This window comes from Sphaeramia orbicularis, chromosome 7 (assembly GCF_902148855.1).
Source record: "Sphaeramia orbicularis chromosome 7, fSphaOr1.1, whole genome shotgun sequence".
In the NCBI taxonomy this organism is placed as follows: domain Eukaryota; kingdom Metazoa; phylum Chordata; class Actinopteri; order Kurtiformes; family Apogonidae; genus Sphaeramia; species Sphaeramia orbicularis.
Genome location: NC_043963.1, coordinates 17,184,266 through 17,209,384, shown reverse-complemented (window position 1 = coordinate 17,209,384; position 25,119 = coordinate 17,184,266). Strand labels below are relative to the sequence as shown.

Below are 25,119 nucleotides of genomic sequence, written 5' to 3'. Positions count from 1 at the left end.
CTGATTTTTTTTTTTTGCACTGAAATTAAGTATCTGAATTTTTTTTTGCATTGATATTAAGTATTTGAATTTTTTTTTGCATTGATATTAAGTATCTGAATTTTTTTTTTGCACTGAAATTAGGTATCTGAATTTTTTGCTTTTGAATTATTTGCATCTGAATTTTTTTGCTTTTGAGTTTTTTTGCATCGGAATTTTTTGTATCTGATTTTTTTAAAATTCTAAATGTATGAACGTAGTTGAATTCGGAGACAAAAAAATTCAGACACTTAATTTCAGTGCAAAAAAAAAATTCAGTGCTAGAAATTCAATCGCCTTTATAATTCAAAATCTGATGAGACAGATTTACTTCCATAAACACATCTATAGACAAACATGTCGGTACGTCCACATTAACTTCGGAGCTTAAAGCCTCACTTTGGTGACTGTCTGAGCAGTTGAAAGTGGAACAGTTTGTGTGTTTGTCTGTTGTCTCCATCTCAGTTCCTATCAGGGATCCACATGCTGACGGACTGACCTGATGCCAGATCATATTCATCTGCACACCACATCAAACCGACACAGAGCTGAGGTTTTATCTGCTCTACTGTAAAACTGCTGCAGCCCCAGACAAACACACTGAGCCGCATATCTGCCTCTCCAGATAATTGCAGTTTGACCTGGTTCTGATGAACCCGGCTCGGCCCGGCTCGGACTGTCTACGTAAAACTCAGTCCTGATTAGTTCGCCGAGGGTCTGTAATTCAGGACGGAGTTAGTTTTACAGCCTGTTCTGTTCACTTTATAGGAGCTTTTCAATTAGCTGCTCACTGCTGTAAACAGACCAGTTGCTTCCTGTCTCGTCAGTTTTATGCATCGCTGCCTCGTTACAATCGCACAAATGCACTTTGAAGGCTCTGCTCCTAAAAACACAGAAAACTGCTGGTCTGGGATCAGCTGGTAAGAAGAAACAAGCTGCACAATGAGAAATTAACTCTCAAAGAATTGGGCCAAAGCTGCCCGGATTTGACCCCTTCTCTATTTTCTGGGGATGGAAATTCACACAATTAAGCTAAAACAGAGCAGAGTATCATGTGGTAACGGCATTAAACCATGAAGGGTGTGATGGAAATACACAAGGATTATTATGCATGTCTGCTGGAATGAAACCAAACTGCTTCCAGGACCTTTACCTCAAGCAAAAGACCTCTTGAGTATGTGACAGACATACCTGATGAACACAGGCCATTGCTCTGAGGCAGCAAGAGAAGCTCAACTTCCCCAAACATTTCAGGAAATTAATAGGTAGAATTGCACTGTTGAATTTATAATAAAGCTACAAATTACATTTACATTGTTCCTTGTGCCAGTATCAGCATTTCCTGAAAATTTCATCCAAATCCGTCCTTAACTTTTTGAGTTATCTTGCTAACAGACCGACAAACAGACCGACAAACAAACAAACCCTGATCAAAATATTAAAAAATTGCATAAGAATGCACTTAATTTCATGGCTATGTCGTTCTGATCAGCTGTTTATTGTTTACTTTTCCGATGCGAATTCCCCGATACATTCTCATATCGGTAACAACAACAACAAGGTCAGAGGAACGACTAAAATAAGAACAACAAAAAGAGAAAAAAACAACAATAAACGCAGCATGTAATGGATCAGCTACCTTCTACTGACCCATAAAGACCCAGTGCTACTTTTGTAGTAATTCCCAAATGAGTTATTCTCTATTTTTAACTTTTCTTAATTGAGTTATCACCATTCATTCTAATATTATGCTCAGTATTTTGCATTCTTAAGTGAAAATCAGGTATTTTCCTACATTTAATTCACAGATGGGCAGTGGATAGCACTTGTGCCTCACAGCAAGCAAGTCCTGGGTTCAATTCCAACACCGGGGGGGGGTGGGATCTTTCTGTGTTGGAGTTTGCATGTTCTCCACGTGTCTGGGTTCTCTCCAGGTACTCTGGCTCCTCCCACCATCCAAAGACATGCACTGATAGGTTAATTGGTTAATCTAAATTACCCATAAGTGTGAATGTGAGAGTGATTGTTCGTCTCTATGGGGCCGTTTACATGGCGTCGGATTCAGTCGACTCCGGGAAGATTTCATCGCGGATTAGCCTTCTGTTAACATGGAAACGGTGCCTAGAGTGCCTGAATCCGGAAATTTTTGATACCAGGGTCCAGGGTGGAACGTTATCGATACGCTCCGCATTCCAGCTCCGTGTTAACGCGAGTTGGAGCGTTCCGGGGTAAAATATGACATCACCGCATGCGCGCGCAGCCAAGAACCGCCAGTTAACCCACTCCAGGCCAGTTGGTGGCGGTAATGCGCCTCCAAGCTGGTTTGCCAGCCTCTATGACACAATAAAGCTGCAGAAAAAGAAGGAACAACCACAACAACAATGGCTGGTTTCAGAACAACATACGTGCTGCTAACTGTGCTCAGCTCATCTGTCCAGACAAAGAAGTCCTGCGTCTTTGTACGACCACTCGCCATTGTTGTTTGTAAATAGTGTTGTCCGCCTCTTCTTCTTCTTCTCATTTAAAGGCTGTCTAAACTGGAAATCATTTGTGCGCAGGCGCGTGTTTTACCGCCACTGTTTCACTACAGCTCTACATCGCCAGCTACTGGTCTGGCATGGACACTACAGCGTATTCAGCCGTCCTCGCGGACTCATGTGAACGCAGATCGTTATCATAGCAGCTTCGTCTTAACGCGGAATGATTTTATAACGCAAAGGAGAAATCTTTGCGGAATTGGATCTTAGTGTTGCCGTGTAAACGTAGCCTATATGTTCAGCCCTGCGATGAACTGGCGACTCGTCCAGGGTGTACCCCGCCTTCGCCCCTCTGTAGCTGGGATAGGCTCCAAGTGACCCCCGTGACCCTAGTGAGGATAAAGGTTGAGAAAATGAATAATTCACAGATCATGATTGATGTCCATAAAAGCTCAAATTAAAGTTGAATGTTTGATCAAAAACGGAGGAAAAAGTTATTTTTTCAGTAAAATATATAATTGACTGTGTGTCCATCCACTGTCATTGATCCAACTCTATGGGTTTTGCTGGGGAATCAATGTTGTAGAAGATGACGGTGTTTCCACGGTAACTACGGAGCTTCTGAACGTCCAAATGGGTCATATCTGATGACCATGAAAAGATGACAAACTGTATTTTACACCAATTATTTACATGTATTAATAAGTTTAGTGGTTCAGAAGTGATTAAACATTTTAGATTAGTAAATGCTTTTGGTCACCAGTGGCTGTTTGGGTCTTCATGGGTTAAAATAAAGTATTATATGTTTTTGTTGCAACCTTTCATCATGCAAGTGTATGAGTCATTTTCTTATTCTCTATATTTGTTTCCTGTAGAACTTAAGGAATTTTGAAATTTACAGGATAGCAATTAATATTTAAGCTAAACTAAGTGTTTCCATTGGTTTTAGTGATGAATCAATGTTGTAGAAGATGACGGTGTTTCCACGGTAACTACGGAGCCTCTGAACGTCCAAATGGGTCATATCTGATGACCATGAAAAGATGTATTGATAGGATTAACCCTTTCATGCATAGTGGTCACTACAGTGGACAGTTATTCTACAGATGTTCTCTTATATTTTCATGGGTTTGGTTGTTTTAGTTCCATATCTTCTCTCTGTAGCACTTTGAGATTCTGCTGAATGAAAAGTGCTTTATAAATGCATATTATTATTATTATTATTATTATTATTATTATTATTATTATTATTATTATATCAGCCAACACAGTGGACACTTATGCATCATCCCATCCACTACAATTCATACCATTTCTGTAAGCTTGCTGTTCTTGATAAACCTGATCTGAAGAAATACATTTTGAATCAATTGCTAATTGCTATTAGACTGTAATTAGCAGTTTTCTTAATTAAAAAAAAAAAATTTTTTTTTCAAATTATCTCCATGAAGTTAGTAATAACTAGTATTAGAGTATGTTAAAATGTGAGAAAACATCAGATTAGCTGCATGGAAAAATGTTTTGTTTCATAGTTTTTCTTCTTCCAACTCCTTTTGGAGTGTAGATGAATGATTTTGGAATTTTGAATTTGCATGTATTCTGTAAATGCTCGAAATAAACAAAAAATGAATGAATACTTTTCACAAAGTATATGACTTTCTGATTACGGGTTTTAAATACACGTTTCTTTGCTTCAAAAATTAAATGCATGGTGTCCAGCTGAGTGGACGTTTTTGTAACTCCATGAAAAATCAGTTCATGACAAAAAAAAAAAAATCAATTGCATTGTTTTTTTCGTGCCTAAAGAGGAGTAAAAACACTCAGGAAAAAAATCTTGAGTAAGGTTATCAAAATTCATGCATGAAAGGGTTAATGGATCAACTACTACTTAACTTTTTATCAGTAAATATTTTTGGTTGCCAGTGGATGTTCGGGTTTTTATGGGTTAATGTTCAACTTCTATCTGTATTGAAAACTAACGTAGGTATGCAAAATTAACTCCAACAAGTCATAACCATGCAGAAATATGTGACAACTCTCCCTGCATTCATGGGTATAACAGGGGCCAGAGCCGCTATTCTCATTCTGTGGACATTGTTATATTTTTAATCAGATATCTATAAAATAAAAGAAATTACAATGTTCTCCTTTAGCTGTGATGTCTCAGTTCACCTATCGTTTCAACACTGAAAACAGAAAAGAATATTAATTTATTTATATACCTCAAAATCTGACCCTAAGCATTATTGCAATATTGCTTTTTTTTTTTTCTTTATTTGATTTGACACTCAGCTGAAGTCCAATCATGTTTTGTGACGGGGTTATTCTAAAAGTTCATAAAAAGACTGGAATTTTACTGTTATCACACTTCATCAATAATAAAGCAGTTAATACCTTATCCAACTACATTTAACATAAAGAATTCAGTGTTATTTAGTCTGTTTACACACACACTATGAACCCGGTCATTATCAGAGTATTCAAGTGATCATGTAAAAAACAGCAGTAATCGGATAACACACTTAAATTTGTCCCCAATATTCTGTCTTCCTGCATGTATATCTGTTAATCTCATTTATTTTGTTCTTTTACAGCTTCACGTGGAAAAAAAAATACAGAAAACAGAAGTGGCATCACAACATGAGTGGAAGACAATAATTGGAGGTATGAGCCTTATGTCAATGTACGTAAAAAATCTGATAATGGACTGAAGTTTTCGATTTTTGCATTTCTTAAGTCAGATCCAGTTATTTAAAGTTATCTGATTTTTATGGTCATGTAAATAGGCTCATTGTGACCAAATTAAACCTAACCTTATTCCCACATTATATATTGTATTTTTGTGCCTAATTTTATTTATTTATTTTTTTTTTTTAACCCTTTCATGCATAGGTCACTACAGTGGACAGTTATTCTCCAGCTGTTCTCTTGTATATTCATGAGTTTTGTTGTTTTAGTTCCATATCAGCCGACACAGTGATGCTTATGCACCATCCCATACACTGACATTCATACCATTACTGTAACTGTTCTGTTCTTGATAAAGTTGATCTGCACTAACATGTTTGAGTGTAAATCAATTATTTGTTAGACAAAAAGTTGTTTTTTTTTTTTTTTTGCATATTAGTTCCATGAAGTGAGTAATTACTAGCATTAGAATACGTTGAAATGTGAGAAGACATCAGATTAGCAGCATTAAAAATGTTTTTATTTCATTGTTTTCATATCACTTACTGATATTGGGTTTTAAACATATTTCTTTACTTCAAAAATTAAAAGCATGAACATTTTTCTACTTCCAACGAAAAAATTACTCAATCGCATTGTTTTTTTCCATGCCTAAGGAGGAATAAAAACACTCAAAAAAAAAAAAAAAAAATCTTGACTAAGGTTCTCATAATTCCTGCATGAAAGGGTAAATTATTATTGTTGTTGTTGTTGCACCAGCTCACCCTAAAAATTTTCTAATTTCAAGGGACTTCCTAGTTAAATAAAGATTAAATAATATAAACATGTGATCTTTATTCCATTTTATTATTATTATTATCATTATTATTATTATTATTATTATTATTATTGTTGTTGTTGTTGTTGTTGTTGTTGTTGTTGTTGTTGCACCAGCTCACCCTAAAAATGTTCTAATTTCAAGGGACTTCCTGGTAAAATAAAGATTAAATAATATAAACGTGATCCTTATTCCTTTTTTTTTTTTTTTTTTTTGTGAGGGATGTGGATCCGGACAGGTGGGGGGTGAGTGGAGGGGGCCCATGGAGTCTGCTTTTGTACAGGACTCAGAATTGTGTGTTACACCCCTGAGCCCTGTTTAAAGGAAAATTATGAGTCCCATCTGTGAAATGCTGTGTGCCGAGTAGGAAATCGATCCTCAGCAGCAGATAAAGCACCTAAATAGGAATGAATCAGACAGACAGACTGAGAGAAGAACAGCTTTAATGACAGAACCAAATGAAAAAAAACAAAAACAAAAAACAGTGCAGTTTCAGGAGTGTGTGGTGGATGTCTGAGGTCCTGTCGCTGGTGTCGCGGTGTTAAAGGCTGTTCTAATGATGCCTCCCATTAATTGGCTGATGATGAGGCTAGTTATGATGTAATCTCTCTCTCCCCCTCCTCTCTCTCTCCGTCTCCCCTCCTCTCTCTGTCTTTCTCTCCCATCCCTAACCAACATGGCCGCTAAGTCGGATGGAGCAGCGGTGTCTGTGGAAGATGACAACACGCCCAGGAGCCTGTCGGAACCGGGGCTCCCCGCAGCCCGGCCCCGGTGCACGGCTGCCGGGGGGAAGCCCTACACGGTGCTGGACTGCTGCTGGGTGCTGTGCGCGCTGCTCGTCTTCTTCTCCGACGGCGCCACCGACCTGTGGCTGGCCGCAGACTACTACCTGAGAGGCGACTACTGGTGGTTCGGCTTGACGCTCGTCTTCGTCGTGGTGCCGTCCGCCGTGGTCCAGGTGCTGAGTTTCAGGTGGTTCGTGTATGACTACTCGGATCTGAGCGGCGGGGATGGAGCGGCGAGCGGCAGCGGTAGCGGCAGCGGTGCGGTGGCGGCAGGCGCGGCAGGCGGAGCGGCCGCGGCAGGCGACAGCACTTTAAGCACCAAGGACAGCGACCAGAGCGGAGGGAGCGCGGCGGCGGTGGGGAACGCTAATGTTGCCCCGGTGTACACGTCCTCCGGGCCGCCTGCACCTGCGGGGAGAGTCGGGAACCCCCCGAGGTGCTGCACCGTCTGCATGTGGGTCTTTCAAACCGTACTCCACGTCCTGCAGCTCGGCCAAGTGTGGAGGTAGGACCGCTGCTGGGTGCCCTATGAGTGTGTGTGTGTGTGTTATGTGCACGTGTGACTACCTTTACCAAACATATCCTGTTGGAGATGTGTGTGCGCGTGCACGGTGTGTGCAGGCGTCTATGCCCGTGCATGTGCGTGCATGTGTGTGTGTGTGTGAGAGAGAGAGAGAGAGAGAGAACCTTTGGTGTTCTGTGGTGACAGAAATGTGCAGTCATCCAGCAGAACAGACGGACGGATCCTGGTCCGAATGTGTAATATTTACTCTCCCAGAACATTCATGGACATAAATAAAAGCCCTTTACCTGTGCAGAGGAAGGAGCTTTTTGTCCATGATCCGGTCTGTTCTGAAGGTTACACACACACTGAACTGAGCTCTGTCTTGGACCTGATCTGTCATTTTTCTGCAGAGGGTCACAGTGTTTTAAGAGTAAAAGCAGGAGAAGGGTCAGACTGGACAATAAAAATCCTAGCACTGAATTATGTTGAACATCATGATTCTGGTCCACATAAGAGACTATTTGCTTCGAACAAAAAAAAAAAAAAAAAAGCACTTTCTGTTTAAGGAAAAAAAAAACCTGACTTCTTTACAACATTACCTGTCAGTCAGCTTTCCTCTGAGGTTACAATGAAAAGAAGATTACAGACGGAAAGCATTCCACTTGAAAACTTTAAAATTAGCCTACAGTTTTGTCAGAGGTCTCAAGATGAAACATTTCATTATGTTACAAACACAGATATTCTTTCATAAATTCACCATATGCTTCGGAGCTTTTGTGACAGCATGTAACTAAGTTTTTTTTTTGCTGATTCTTGGATGGTTTTCTGCCTTGTAGAAATATTCTGCCTGGAAATTAAGTTGGAAGACAGTCTCAGGGCTTTTTTTTTTCTCTGAGTTTGTGCCATAGTTAGCATGTTTAGTGATGTTCCTTTAATGCTGTGATTCTAAAGGTTTTTCTTACCAAGTGTCGGCTTGAGGTGTTGAAAAATTGACTAATTTATGGCTGAAACAGACACTCATGCATTTTTATGTTTTTTTCTGCTTTATATCATGGAAACAAGTTGCAAATTCATCAAACATGTTGGTAATATTTCCTATCATGGGTTAGAAATCCACCACGCTGAGCCTCAAGACTAACTCGTAAACTGTTATAAGGAGTTATCTGGATGTTAATCGTACATTTTCATCAGAGGGAAAACTATCAATCATTTTGTCTTTAGTCATAATATCATTGGTTGTGATTGTAGCGTATGTTGGAGATGGTGATAATCACTTTTATGTTCTGACACAAACCAAAAATGTATGAAATGTACAGTTTTATTCTCCTCAATTGAATATTGAATATACAAAGAACAATAAACAGCAGATGAAACACCTAAATAAAGAATTTTGGAACCTATTGAATGAGAGCCAGTATTGATAATGGTAGAGTATAATAAGTTGGTACAATTGAACTATACAGAACAATAGAGGAACATCAAATAAGAACAATACAAACAAATACAGGCTATAATCCACATTATAAACAGAGTGTACTGAGGCGTTTTTGCTGTGGTGCCCATTTTAACAGAACAGCGTCCTGTCCAAAATGGCAGAAATGTGCTTTTTGCAGTAGAAATGGAGTTATATATTACCCTACTTGTCAGTTCTTGTCAATAATAATTCATTGTTGTAAGGCCAGTTCTCATCTATGCTGTTCAACTGGAGTGACAAGGGATTCCTTTAGGGGGGGTTCCTACCCAGATGTCATTGCAAAGCATCCATTGGTTGATTAAGAGGGCGGGGTTATTGCATTTTCAGACCCCACCAGAGTTACCTGTTCACACATGGTGTCTGTGGTGATAAAGCCTTCGAACCAACACACTTAGGCTACGTTCAAACTGCAGGCAAATGTTCCCCAAATCCAATTTATTTATTTTTTTGTCCATATGTGACTTACAGGGTGGGGAAGCAAAATTTACAATGAACATTTAGTTGTTTTTTCAATATGTTTTTTCAAATTTACAATATTTTGAGGCAGGGATTGAAAGACAGTGTATGACCAATTAGTTTATTGAAAGTCATGAGAATTTATTTGCCACAAGAAAATGGACATAATAGAAAATGTTTTTATTCTATGTGTCCTCCTTCTTTCTCAATAACTGCCTTCACACACTTCCTGAAACTTGTGCAGGTGTTCCTCAAATATTGGGGTGACAACTTCTCCCATTCTTCTTTAATAGTATCTTCCAGACTTTCTCCTAATAGTTTTGCTCATAGTCATTCTCTTCTTTCCATTATAAACAGTCTTTATGGACACTCCAACTATTTTTGAAATCTCCTTTGGTGTGACGAGTGCATTCAGCAAATCACACACTCTTTGACGTTTGCTTTCCTGATTACTCATATGGGCAAAAGTTTGTGAAAAGGTATGGATAATAGTGTTAGGTATGATTATGACATCAATATATGTTTGGTTTCAAAACAATTGACGTAGTGCCTGCTGAGAAAAAACAACTAAATGTTCATTGTAAATTTTGCTTCCCCACCCTGTATTAAAGAATATGACATGATTTTGTTGTGAAGTATATAAACAATATTTAGCTTTTATTCTTACAGACCCTATCAAAAGACACATTCAGGTTCTCAGGAAAGTCGCCGCTTATCAATTAATCATTAATCGATCGATCAGGTCAACCAACTAATGATTAATGGATTAATTGATCATTTGCATCCCTACTTGAAATGATAGTAAATCTTCAAACTAAAGCAGATACAGTGAATTTTAACCCTGTTGTGTGTTTTGTTAGAAATATCCTGTCATTCATCTCAAGCGTTCTGTGACCAACACCCCTCAAATACATCTATCCTTGAAGCAGTGGTTTTCATATTATTGTGCAGCTTTGAATGTATTTTATGAACTTTTTGGGTGACACAGCTATATATACTCTTCCACTGTACAATAACAAATTCAACTACGAAATATCTTCCCTTTTTTTTTAACATTATGTCTTCAATTGTTTCATTTTGGATGCTGCAAAGGAAAGTTTCACTTCCCCTGAATTCAATAAGTGGTGCACATAATCTCAGCCGCTGAGCGTGTGTGTGTATTTGTGGTTTTTGTGGTGTGTAAATGGTTCTATAACTGTGTAAGACAATCTTTGTACTCTGACGATGTACAGCAACAAAGGTGATGTTTCACTTTGTCTGATGTTCAGCTCATTCAGGAAAAACAACAATGTTCAGATAAAAAAAAAGATTATTTTTGTGTGTTATCGTCGCTGTTAAATATACTATAACATGTAGGAGTTAATGTTAACGTCAGAGTGTATATTGACTTACAGCTGCTTTTGGTTCAGGAAAGTGCATGTGATGGCTGCAAAATAAGCACATCGGGTTGTTTCTTCCCAAAAACATACTTCAGAAAATAAGCTTTACCTGCAGTTTTAAATATTTAAGAATGTAGAAACCTGAGAGCACAGCACGGCGTAGGGATTAAAGACAATAAAGATGGAGGCTGAAAGTGAGGAGCTCAAATCAACCAGAAAATAGAAAATACACGGTTTTATGCAATGTTCATTCTGTATGTAAGCAAAACTCCTGTAGAAAAGCTTCTGAAAACACACAGAAATAGTTTTAAATAGCCGTTCTTTTTGCCTGAAGCACATTGCAGAGAAATCTCCGTCTGCAGTAATGAAAAAAACATTCTTTTTTTATATCGAATATGATATTCTACAGCGTCTGTCAGTCAGACTGCTGAGGTTTCTGTTTGTTGTTGCGTTAATGTGGAAAGTTGTTGCAGGAAACGATGAGCATTTACAGAACACGCTGTTTGTTTTGATGAACTTTATTTTTCACTCCCAAAGAAACAAGCTTTCGGTTCTTCAGGCCGATAGGATCAGATCAGTCTGATTGTAGTTTTACTGATTTTAGGTCACTCACTTTTTTTTCAGACCACTCCGCCGGTGATCTCTGACTTCACTAAAGCGCTCAGAGAATCAGCTTAAAATCGGGATAACGCCAGCTAATTGTAAACTGGAGAATGTGGATTCCGACAAGTGAAGTAATGACATGCGGCTTCAGTAATGAACTGCTTTAATGAACAACAATAAGCTGCTGATGAATGACAATGAGCTGCTTTCAATGGGAGACTTGGACCAGGTTCATGGAACTAAAGATCTATGACCGACTGCAGGGATCTGTACAGTGAAATTGAAAAATTTAAAATCCATAAAAAGTCTGAAATGCTGTTGAATCTATTATTCATTCTCATCTGAAGTAAGGGGAATCAAAATGTCTTAAACCTTTTAAGTCTGAAAAATTTAGAGACATAGGACGTAGGTTTTTTTCTGCCAGTTTAGCATGATTTCTTTGATGCTGCAAGTATATAATATGATATTTTCAGTTTAACCCATACAGACCCAGTGCTAGTTTTGTGGTGGTTCCCAGTATAATTTTTCCCTCTATTTAACCTTTCTTAAGTGATTTATCACCATTAATTATTATAATATGATGCCCTGTATTTTGTGCTTTTTCAATACAAATCAGGCATTTCCCCATATTTAATTTACTGATCATGTACAGGGTGGAGAAGCAAAATTTACAATGAACATTTAGTTGTTTTTTCTCAGCAGGCACTACGTCAATTGTTTTGAAACCAAACATATATTGATGTCATAATCATACCTAACACTATTATCCATACCTTTTCACAAACTTTTGCCCATATGAGTAATCAGGAAAGCAAACGTCAAAGAGTGTGTGATTTGCTGAATGCACTCGTCACACCAAAGGAGATTTCAAAAATAGTTGGAGTGTCCATAAAGACTGTTTATAATGGAAAGAAGAGAATGACTATGAGCAAAACTATTAGGAGAAAGTCTGGAAGATACTATTAAAGAAGAATGGGAGAAGTTGTCACCCAAATATTTGAGGAACACTTGTGCAAGTTTCAGGAAGCGTGTGAAGGCAGTTATTGAGAAAGAAGGAGGACACATAGAATAAAAACATTTTCTATTATGTCAATTTTCTTGTGACAAATAAATTCTCGTGACTTTCAATAAACTAATTGGTCATACACTGTCTTTCAATCCCTGCCTCAAAATATTGTAAATTTTGCTTCCCCACCCTGTAGATGTTCATAAAAATTCAGCTTTATTAATTAATTGATTTATTTTTCCTATGTCAGTTGTGACTCTCTGATCCTGTTGTTTGCTTTACATATGTATAACCATGTTTGTAGTAAAAATAAGAAAAACAAGAAAAGCACTCGGAGAGCACAGACCTCCGCAAAGACAGATCTGCCACCCCCCCCCCCCCCGATCAACACCAAAATTTAATTATTTCTTCCTTGTGCCAGTATCAGCATTTCCTGAAAATTTCATGAAAATCCGTCCCTAACTTTTTGAGTTATTTTGCTAACAAACAAACAAACAAACAAACAAACAAACAAACAAACACACAAAGCAAAACGATCACAATACCTAAAGCCATAAAGACCCAACACTAATTTGTTGGCAATTCCCAAATATATTTTTCTTTCTAACCTATCTTAAATGATTTATCACCATTTATTATAATATTATCCTCTGTATTTAGTGTTTTTGTCAGTGTAAATTAGGTATTTTCTTATATTTCATCAGCTGATCATGTTGATGTTCATTAAAGCTCAGAGTAAATCCAAAGGTTATTCAATCAGAAACAGAGAAAAATGAAGAAAAAGTAACTTTTTTGGTAAAATCTATCATTAAATGAATATAAACCAAGTGTATCCATCCACTGTCATTGATCCAACTCCATGGGATTTACTGGTGAATCGATGTTGTAGAAGACGGTGTTTCCACGGTAACTGCAGAACCTCTGAACATCCAAATGGGTCATATCTGATGACCATGAAAAGATGATAAATTGGATTTTACACCGATTATTTACTTGTACCAATAGGATTAGTGGATCAACAGGTATTAAACACTTTAGATCAGTAGATGGTTTGAGTCTTTATGGGTTAACCTTTTATCGAACAAGTGACTATTCTTGGTAATTTCCGCATACATTAAAACACAATGGTAGCAACAGTTAAAGTGAGGACAGTGAGTTAACAATCTCAGGTCCAATGTGGTCTCCAGGGTCTGTAAGGTCCTCCTCTGCATGAACGGTGAGTGGACCTGCTTTGTTAGGTACCATGAAGTAATGGTACAAATGTAAGGAATGATGTTCAAAGGGAGAATGGGGATGTGGACAGGGGTCTGGATCAGCACTTATGTTGTTCTAATGTTAGAAAATACATGTTCCTTTCACCTTACATGTGTTTTTCTAGTATTTTTATGTCCACCAAGGAACGGCGGAGGTTATGTTTTCATCTGGGTTTGTCTGTCGGTTTGTTTGTTTGTTACCAAGATAACTCAAAAAGTTATGGACGGATTTTGATGAAATTTTCAGGAAATGTTGATACTGGCACAAGGAAGAAATGAAAACATGTTGGTGGATGATCTACCTTGGTGGAGGTCTGTGCTCTCTGAGTGCTTTTCTAGTTTTTTATGTACTTGTATTTTTTTTTTTTTTGTGCTACTTATGGGTAAGGAATTAAATATGGTAACTTCATTAACCTTGATTTTCTACATAACAATAAAAAGTTTAGAAAAATTTCACAAAAGTAATTACGTCTTGTTAGGCCCTCCAATAACACCTCTGTTTCTATTTCTATTTCTATGAGTTTTCTATAAAGGGTTAAAATCTCAGCATGATTGACATCTATATAAAACCAGAAATAACAGTAAAGTGAGGTAAAAAGAGTCCTTCTAACCCAAATGCTTGAAAATGTATCTTCTGAGTGACACTGGAGTTGTATTGTTAATATTGTCAATCGATCATATCTCATTTATCTTATTTGGAACCTCCAAGAAATGATCTAGTTCATTTTTTTCGTCATTCCTTTGTTAATCAGATCTCTTTGCCGTTGGCGTCCGCCTTGAATGATCTGTACGAAGGATCATCTTTTGTGGTGTTTTGTGCATAAATCTTCATTTGGAATCGGTAGCGACATCACCCTATTCTGTTATGGACGGATTTTGATGAAATTTTCAGGAAATGTTGATACTGCCACAAAGTGATTACATTTTGGTGATTTGTGTGTGTGTGTGGGGGGGTGATCTACCTTGATGGAGGTCTGTGTTCTCTGAGTGCTTTTCTAGTTTTTTTTTTTATATACTTGGATTTATTTATTTATTTATTTTTGCTATTTATGGGTAAGGAACCAAATATGGTAACTTCATTAACCTTGATTTTTCTACATAACAATAAAAAGTTTAGAACAATTGCACAAAAGTAATTAAGTCCTGTTAAGCCCTCCAATAACACCTCTATTTCTATTTCTATTTCTATTTCTATTTCTACACTCTCAAAAATAGAGGTATGAGATCAGAACATTTATGTACCTATAAGTACATTTTTTAAGAATGTGCTCTCAAAAGTACAATATTGGTCTTTAGGAGGCCAGAATTGCACCTTTAGACTATGAAAAAGGGTCCAAAGTTATGTCAAGTACAAATGTGTACTATAAGGTACCCTGCAGCATTAAAAAATGTGTGTAGACCATGAGAATAGGCTATAGGCTAGGAGAACTGAACAGTAGGACTAATTATAGTTCAAACATTAGGCTTAGCACATTATTTATTATATATCATACTGTAATTACTCTATATTATATTTAATAATAATTTGTGTTTTAATTTAATAGCCCAATTAGCTCAATGAAAATAGCCTAATCATTTATTTAGCTTATTAGAACCTCTGATTATCGCCATAATCTGTTTTATCAAGTTTTCATTCACACCTCCATGTCTTGATGTCGTCTCTTGCCTATGCCGTTTTTTTTTTTGTTTTTTTTTTTCTCAATTAGGCCACCGATTCAAACTTTAAACATCATGGCATTATCAACTATACGAGAGTTTTCTTTCTATGTAAAGTACTTAAGGCACAAAAATGGACCATTTCGAAAGGGTACGGAAATGTCTCTCCAAAAAGTACACCCCCAGTGACAAACATTTGTACCCTTTTAAGTACAAGTTGGTACCTCTATTTTTGAGAGTGTATCAGTTTTCTATAAAGGGTTAAAATCTCACCATGATTGACATCTATATAAGACCAGAAATCATAACAGTAAAATGAGGTAAAAAGAGTCTTTCCTCTAATCCAGGGGTGTCAAACTCATTTTAGTTCAGGGGCCACATCCAGCCTAATATGAAATAAAGTGGGCCGGACCAGTAAAGTAATATAAACAATAGGATAAGAACTTTTGAGTGAAAAAAGTAAATTCCGTAAAATAAATAATACACTTAAATATGCTTAAATATCCTACAATATGTGCAAAAATACACTTAATTATGCTCAAAAATCCTACAATACATGCGAAAATACACTTAAAATTAAAATGTTTACATCTATGAATTGTACTTGAACATAACATGAACAAATATGAACAACCTGAAAAGTCTTTAGTAAAGTAAGTGCAATGTTAACAATATTAGGCCTTAGTTTATCATTTATACACGTGAATCACAACTTACAGATCACAGTGGATCTACAAATACACCAAACATTAAATAACAGGCACAATATTATTAAAATTCCATATACTTCTCTTAAGACATTTCAGATATTCAAATTTTTTTTGTAAAAGACTAATCTGTAAATGTGAACATTTTTGTGTAATTTTACATTTTTTACACTAAAACAAAGAGAGAAATTTGCAGTTTTCATTATTTATAGTTTATTATGATAGTATTTTACTGTTCTGATCCACTTTAGAATTAATTGACCTAAAATTATTTTAACATCCTTGATTGTTAATATTTTCAGTGTAATTTTTGTATTTCACAAATTCATCCCACAGGCCGGATTGAACCCTTTGGCGGGCTGGATTTGGCCCCCGGGCCGCATGTTTGGCACCCCTGTTCTAATCCAAATGCTTGAAAATGTATCTTCTGACTGATGCTGGAGTTGTATTGTTAATATTGTCAATCGATTGTATCTCATTTATCTTATTTGGAACCTCTAAGAAATGATCTAGTTCATTTTTTTCGTCATTCCTTTGTTAATCAGATCTCTTTGGCGTTGGCGTCTTTGAATGATCTGTACGAAGGATCATCTTTTGTGGTGTTTAGTGCATAAATCTTCATTTGGAATCGGTAGCGACATCACCCTATTGTCACTGAGGTGTGAGGGAAATCTGTCATTATGTTTTCACTTTCATTCTGACTGACATTAAAGGAAATCCAATAAAGTCTGAAATCTAACTCTCCTTAAGCTTTATGAACCTCGTCTATAGTCAAATAAAAAGTAGCTGCAGCTGAAAACTCTCTTGTACGATCCTCTAATCTGTGATGAAGAGTGAGAAACTTTTCTGAATTAGTCCTGTACAAAAAGTAGAAAAAATATGTGTTCGTAAAGTTTCCGCTCAATGTCCCAACAGCTCAGCAGATCCACGGTGAAGATAAAGCAATCAGACACGACGACGGAGAGGAAAAAAAAGTGACTGGCATTTATGGAGATACGAGCGATCTGATAAACCTGACACAAAAATCTGTGATGAATAAAAGTTTCTTTGTTGTACTTTTTTTGTGCATGAGACACAAAATAATGAGCTGCAGTTATTTCCAAAGCGTCTGCTGAACAGTACCTAGTTTTTTTTAATAACATGTTCAATTCAGTTTTATCAAAATTAGATGAATCAAATAGTGTTCAAGATGAATTTGCAAGGACTTCATCGCTGCAAGGACTTGATCTAATTTTTTTCCATCTTAAAAATGCTTTTTGTTGAATTGAGCTACAGGTAAATGGTTATATTATTATTGAATTTACGTAGTAATAACTGTAAAATGATACATATAATTACACTGTAAAAAAAAATAAATCTGTAATTTAACAGAATTTTCACTGTTTATTTGACAGATTTTTCCTGTATTTTTAAGATTCAGGAAAATATCAATGAAATTACAAAAATAGACTGTGATTTTACATGTCAAATGTAAAATAACACGAAAAACTGTAACTGCGAATAACCAAAAAAATTCAGTTTTTTAAAATATATGTTTTTCTTTTTTCACAGAAAAATAGTTAAAATACATTTGCAAATGTATCATAATTTCACAAATATTTATTTTCTATTTATGAGATTAAACTGTTAATTTAAAGTTTAATACTGTAAAAAAATAAAATAAAATAAAAAAAAGATAAAATTACTGACAATTAACCATAAAAGAAGTATTTGTTCAGTAAGTTTAACAAGACTTGTTTGTTGACAAATATTCTGTGTAATTATGGGAGGTTTCACAACAAAAATGTTGAATAAATGTATTTTTGTGAATGTCTAACATCTATAAGCACTGATAAACTGTCAAAATACAGTTTTTATCAGTGGATTGTACAACTTAGTCTCATTGGAAATTATTTATACCTATATTTATAGGAAATTTGATTGTTTTAATACATGAAAATATTCTTTATTAAACATTAAAAAGTCAAAAAAAAAAAAAAAAAAAGCAAAATCTCATGTAAAGTTAGGACAAAAACTGTATTTTAATTATGGAAATTACTGTATTTTTATGAGATGGTTATTTTCCATTTTTTTACAGTATTTTTTCGGCGCTCCAGCTGCTGGAATATTACCCTTTTTTATGTTTTTTTTTTTTTTTTTTTTTACAGTGTACCGTGACATGACATTCTGTACGCTGTGGTTGAATGTTTTTGCTTTATCACCATTCTCTAGTGCAATAAAACTCTAAACCTTGATTATTAATTTAAAAAAAAAATGCTCAGGAGTAATATTTAGACCATTTTGTGGAGTTTCACAGTACATGGTCTAAATGGCGTAGCTCCAATTTCCAGTGTTTTTACTTTGCAAGATAAACCGGCAAATAGTGTTATAATTGAAATTTCAAGGTGTTAATTTCTGCAAATATTCGATCTACTTTCTTTTCTTCATCTTAAAAAAGCTTTTTGTTGAATTGAAGTACAGGTAAATGGTTATTTCTAACCATTTTCTAACTGAATTTACCAAATAATAACTGTAAAGTGATATAAACCATTACTGTCACATGATATTCCATACACTGTGGTTGAATATCTTTGCTTTATCACCAGACTCTAATACAATACAACTCTAAATCTTGCTTATAAATGGACAAAAATGCTCAGGAGTAATATTTGGACTATTTTGTGGACTATCATAGTGCTTCATAGTTCACAGTTCATGGTCTAAACAGTGAAGCTCCAATTTCCAGCGTTTTCATTCCTCGAGATAAACTGGCAAATGATGTTAAAGTTGAATTTTCAAGGTCTTAATTTCTGCAAATATTAGTTTTGTTTTTTTTTTTTCATCTTAAAAATGCTTTTTGTTGAATTGAGGTACAGGTAAATGGTTATTTTAAACCATTTTCTATCTGAACTTACCAAATAATAACTATAAAAGTAATATATCCCATTACCATGACATGATAATCTGTACACTGGCTGAATAGTTTTGCTCTATCAGAATCAGAATCGCCTTTATTCAGCAAATATCTTCAAAGAATACAAGGAATTTTACTCTGTTTTTTTGAAACTATGCTCTCTGTACAACATAATAAACAAGCACAAAAAAACCACAATAATAAAAAAAAACAAAACATAATACACACAAATAATAACTATAAAGTGATATAAACCATTATCGTCACATGATATTCCATACACTGTGGTTGAATATTTTTGCTTTATTACCAGACTATAATGCAATAAAACTCTAAACCTTGATTATTAATAAAAAAAGAATGCTCAGGAGTAATATTTAGACCATTTTTTGGACTTTCACACTACATGGTCTAAACAGTGTAGCTCCACTTTCCAGCTTTTTCATTCTTCAAGATAAACTGGCAAATAGTGTTAAAGTTGAATTTTCAAGGTCTTAATTTCGGCAAATATTAGATTTTTTTTTTTCATCTTAAAAATGCTTTTTGTTGAATTGAGGTACAGGTAAATGGTTATTTTAAACCATTTTCTATCTGAATTTACCAAATAATAACTATAAAAGTAATATATCCCATTATTATGACATGATAATCTGTGCACTGGCTGAATAGTTTTGCTTTATCAGAATCAGAATCGCCTTTATTCAGCAAATATCTTCAAAGAATACGAGGAATTTTACTCTGTTTTTTTGAAACTATGCTCTCTGTACAACATAATAAACAAGCACAAAAAAAAAAAAAACAACCTAAAACGGAGTTTGAATAAGTGAAAAACTTTTTGTACAAAAAAAGTATAAACATTTAAGTTAAGTAGTGCAATTAAAAAGACAAGTGGTGCCAGGTACAACAAACCCCGCCCCTCACACATATTGTAGCTTATTTTGGCATCGATCCACCTGATGTCATCCTGTCTATGCGTGTGCTGATGTCAGCATATCAATCACCTCTATATATGTGCCAAGTTTGAAGTAAATTGAAATAAAATTGATGTTTTTATAGACATTTGAAATTTCACCCATTATTAGTTAATGCGGTAAATAAATAAATAAATAAATAAATAAATAAATAAATACATAAATAAATAAATAAAATTTGAACATTTACCTTCTCTTCCCAAAATGTAACCATATCTATTCTGGGTCACTGGTAATCTATAAACCCAATTTGGTATGAATTCAACCAATAGTTTTGCTGGTAGAGACAATTGAAATTTCACCCATTATAAGTAAATGGGGGAAGAAAAAAAAAAAAGAAAAACTTTTCAACCATGCAAAATTCCGACTTGCACATACGTGAAGATAGATTCTCTTCATTTGAATGTTATTTTGTTTTTGTGTTAATTTGCTTCGTTTTGTTTAATTTTGTTTCTTTGCATGTTCTAAATAAATAAATTAAAAAAATTCATAAAAAATTGAAACTTTGACCTATTTTTCCCAAAATGTATTGACATCTTTTGTAGGTCACTGGCAATATATAAACCCAGTTTGGTATGAATTCAACCAATAGTTTTGGTGCTAGAGTATTAACAAACAAACAAACAAACTGAACCGAAAAAAAAATACCCCTTGCCTCCATTTTGGAGGGTGGGATAAAACTGTGCAAAGAGACAGAAAGAACAGCCAGCAGGTTGAGGTTGTACATGATGTATATGAATTATTGTTATATTGCATGGTTAACTGTTCATCAGTGTGATGGCTCTCATGCAGTAAAACTCTAAACCACAGATGTCAAACATGTGGCCTGCGGGCCAAATCCAGCCCGCCAAAGGGTCCAGTCCGGCCCTTGGGATAAATTTGTGAAATGCAAAAATTACACTGAAGATATTAACAATCATTTTAGTTCAGGTTCCACATTCAGACCAATTCAATCTCAAGTGGGTCAGACCAGTAAAATACTATCACAATAATAACATATAAATAATGACAACTCCATATTTTTCTCTTTGTAAATATAAATATTTTCATGTTTTTCCACTAAAACAAAGAATAATTTCGCAAAAAATGTGAACAACCTGAAATGTCTTAAGAGAATTAAGTACAATTTTTAACAAGATTCTGTCTGTTATTTTAAATGTTTTGTGTGTTTGCAGATCCACTGTGATCTGTACGTTATAATGTACATATGTAAAATGATAAACTGAGGCAGAATATTGTTAAAATTACATTTATTTTTTTCAGTTTGTTCATGTTTGAAAAGATAGTTTGTAGATGTAAACCTTTTCATAATGTAAATTTACTTTTTTCGCTCTTAAACATAGAGAAAAGTTCAGAGTTGACATTATTTATATATTATTATGTTATTATTTTACTGGTCTGGCCCACATCAGATCAAATTTAGCTGAATGTGGAATTGAACTAAAATGAGTTTGACACCCCTGCTCTAAACCTTGAGTATTAGTAAAAAATAATACTCAGGGGTAATATTTGGACCATTTTGTGAACTCTCACAGTACATGGTCTAAACAGTGTAGCTCCACTTTCCAGCCTTTTCCCTCCATAAGATAAACCGGCTGTAGTGTTTTTCTTCCCATCAGCCTCTGGAGCATTAGTGAGGTTGGAAAGTGATGTTAGAGGTCAGACCCGGTTCTCAGGCTTCTCCCAGAGCAGCTGAATGAGTTCAGGTCTCGGTCCAGGTCTTTCACCCCAGACGGGAAACTCCTGCATCATTAGGAACCCTGACAGGGATTCAGTAAATACTAGTGCAAAGTTCAACATAACAAACGGATAAAACACAGTAGTTGGAAAAAACTAAACTTGATCTTTTAACAGTGTCATGATGTTAGATTCTGCGTTTTTTTTTTCTATAAAATACTTCAAGATGTACCATGCAGTGTACATGGCTTTGATATGAGGGCAAACACTGACTTGAACAAATACGCAAGATTTTACCACTAGATGTCGCACTCATTCGCTTAAAGTTTCTACTTTGAGTGTGTAATGAGACTCCAGACCACTAGGGGTGGTAGCACTCTTGTAATTTGATTCATTCATTAATTTCCTTTAACCTCTTATGCTGCCTTGATGTACTATCGGGAATAAAATATCACGAGACTTTACGAACTGGTAAGCTTTTGCCGTTTTTGTTCGGAGCTAACATGCTAATGCTAGCGCTCCCATTTACTATTGTTTGTTGTTCATTAACAGTGTGGCGTCTAAAAAGGTTGGTAGGCATAACAGTTACCACGGGACCATTTAGAGCAACAAATAATACAAAAAAAGGGCTAAACGCAGCAGCTCGAACCTCCCGGTCCCACACCTGGTTGTTTTTTTTTTTTTTTTTTCCTCAACTTTATTTATCAAAATCTGGCCATACATTCTAAATAACTCCATAGAAAAATGCTTTTTTTTCCTCAAAATGAGCATCAACATCAACCTTACGCTGACCAGTATTTGTAAAGAACATAATAATAATAATAATAATAATAATAATAATAATAATAATAATAATAACAATAATAATTTAATGAATGAATGAATGAAGCTAAATGACACAATTTATCCACAGATGCAGATTTATGAAGAACCACCCACTGTTCTCAATTTACATATATGAAATAACAAAGTTAAAAAAAACACTGAAATATGTAAAAACCAAATAAGCCTTGGTTGTTTGTGAAAATCTGAATGTATTGATACCTGATTTGACCTCTGACTTTATTTTTGTTTTTTATTTTATTTTCATTTACACCTGGTTGGTATTGCTGCTGCAGCTGTATTTATAAAGTATAGCAGACCAAATCTCGCGATACCAGCATAAAGTCTCGCGATATCGGCGTAAAGTCAATATTTTAGACATAGTGCAAAGACCGAGAGGAAAAACAGATATGCACCAGAGCAGAAAATTCCCTGGGTTCCATTAGGACACATTAATATGTTAAAATAATAAGAAACAGGAGCGATACAGTCACCTTCAGTTCTGTTAGAATGGGGTTGGTTACGTCTATAATCACATTTGCATGACTGTTTTTTTTTTTTTTTTTGCAGTGTTTATGTTGCACTCTCCACCCAGACTTTCGAGGGAGAGGACTGTGTTGTGTGAGTTTTTGAAAAGACCACGAACTCACTACGTGTCCTCACTCGTCCGTATTACAGTAATGATCTCAACGATGCACATGCATACAACAACTTCCTCTGAGACTGTATTAATTGATCAGACATAAAACATCGAACAAAGCAGTGCATAGCTTGTTTTACATAAAACCTTTGTAAATGCATTAGCTTTTTAAACAAATATGTAACGATTTTAGTAACAACCATTTTAATATAATATTAAATGTGTATAAACCTGTATTTTCCCTCATTAACTAAATATAAATGTAATTATATTGTACCTGTGTACTTCAGTACCAGTATATATAAAGCTAAATAGACTTCTTAACCCTTTCATGCAAAGTGGTCACTACAGTGGACAACTCTTCAAAGCTTTTCTCTTGTATATTTATGAATTTTGTTGTTTTAGTTCCATATCAGCCAGCACAGTGGACACTTATGCATCATCCTATACACTGTAATTCATATCATTAGTGTAACTTTGCTGTTCTAGATAAACCAGATCTACAGTGACATGTTTGAGTGTTGAAGGGGTGGGATTAAATAAATTAGACTTCCTCCCGCTCCTTTTCGAATGTGCAAATGAAGTCATGTATAAGTTTTGTTTTTTGTTTTCTTCCATGACTTCTTACAACCTGTTTTATTTCTAAAGACTAAGTAGGATTACTTTGTCTTGTTGCATATTCGAGATAAACTAAACTAAAAAAATAAAAAAATAAAAAAATAAAAAATTGCTTGTTATTGTTACTAAACTGTAATTAACTGTTTTTTAACAAAAAAGTTTTTTTTTTTTTTTGCATATTATTTCCATGAAGTGAGTAATGGCTAGTATTTGAGTGTGTTAAAATGTGAGAAAACAGCAGATTTAGAGTCGTCTTCTGGTCCTCACTCTACCTGGAAACATGGAGACTAAAGTTGGGAGAAAGCAGCAGAGTCCTGTACGGGATTTATGGGAATACGATGGAGAAGAAGAGAAAAGATATGAAAAAACTAAAACTAAACATTTAGAAAAAACAAAAACTAATAAAAACTAGGAAACCTGCTCTAAAAATGAATTAAAACTAACTGAATTAGAGAAAAAAAAGTCAAAACTAAATGAAACTAAACTATAATGAAAAATCCAAAACTATTAGAACCTTGGTCCATAGCTAACATAACTAACGCTGGTGTGAAGCAAAAATGAAACTTAACATACTTTCAACATCCGACTCCCGGCTTCTATGCCTGTATTATACATCAGACCTGACACGAAATTAAAAAAAAATTGCTTGTTATTGTTACTAAACTGTAATTAACTGTTTTTTAACAAAAAAGTTGGGTTTTTTTTTTGCATATTATTTCCATGAAGTGAGTAATGACTAGTATTGGAGTTTGTTAAAATGTGAGAAAACAGCAGATTAGCAGCATTAAAAATGTTTTTATTTCATAGTTTTCACACGATATATCAGTAAATCCATGTTTTTTTGGTTCAAAAATGATACGCATGGTTTCAAGTGGACATTTTTAGAACTCCATGAAAAATAGGTTCATAAGAAAATTTTCAGTTGCATTGTTTTTTTCATGCCTAAAGAGGAATAAAAACACTCAGGAAATAAATGTTAAGGTTTTCATAATTCATGCATGAAAGGGTGAATAACCCATGGAGAATATTTCAAAGAAATAATGCACTTTTTGACGTACAAAAAATAAGGCATTATAACCAGTCACATTTACATGGTAAATCTTCTCTATTTTATGCCCACTTTCTTTCGTCTGCTTCGTTTCTGCTACGTTGCTGTATCGGTTCAGATTTCATCGTTATCTCCTCTCATGTCGCCCCAAAAATCCTATGAATGTCTTGTGCAGAAACACAACTTGCATCGTGAACATCTTCCAGCTCTTTCTGCTCAAATGTAATCCTTTACTTTGTCGGCTTCATCTTGGCAGCACGTCTCTTCTACTTCTTCAAAACGCACACAGCCATAAGTGAAACTCGATTACTATGGTGACGGAGACGCTTTACGGCTGTCTCTTACTGTTCCTGTACGATTTTTTTTTTTTTTTTTTTTCAAGGGCAAAATTATGTTGGTCCACACATACACACACATTTAACTATATTTAGTCGGCATTCATTCACTCAGCACATTTCCATTGCTCTTATTCATATTCACTTTTTATTCTTACATCAACTTTTACACATTTCCCAAGAGGAAAAGCTTTTTAAGGAGATTTTTTTCAGGTTTTTAATATTCTGACCAATTTTTTTCCCCTTTTTTTTTTTATGCTCGAATTAAAAATGTACATAAAACAGATGGCT

The 25,119-nt window shown here is 35.1% G+C and overlaps 1 protein-coding gene and 1 long non-coding RNA gene across 2 annotated transcripts in view; one reads left to right on the top strand and one right to left on the bottom strand.

The window, feature by feature from the left end:
• Positions 1 to 882: 882 nt before the first annotated feature.
• On the bottom strand, positions 883 to 10,014 carry LOC115423122 (uncharacterized). The gene is made up of 3 exons (XR_003935908.1): positions 9,907 to 10,014; positions 6,282 to 6,285; positions 883 to 893 (listed from the first exon to the last, which is right to left on the bottom strand). It is a non-coding gene; the product is annotated as an uncharacterized LOC115423122 (long non-coding RNA).
• The window catches only part of LOC115423121 (XK-related protein 7-like), a 170,174-nt gene continuing 151,731 nt past the window's right edge, over positions 6,677 to 25,119 (top strand). The window contains exon 1 of the mRNA XM_030139853.1: positions 6,677 to 7,290. Coding sequence (XP_029995713.1) covers positions 6,677 to 7,290 — 614 coding nt within the window. The remainder of the gene's footprint in view (positions 7,291 to 25,119) is intronic.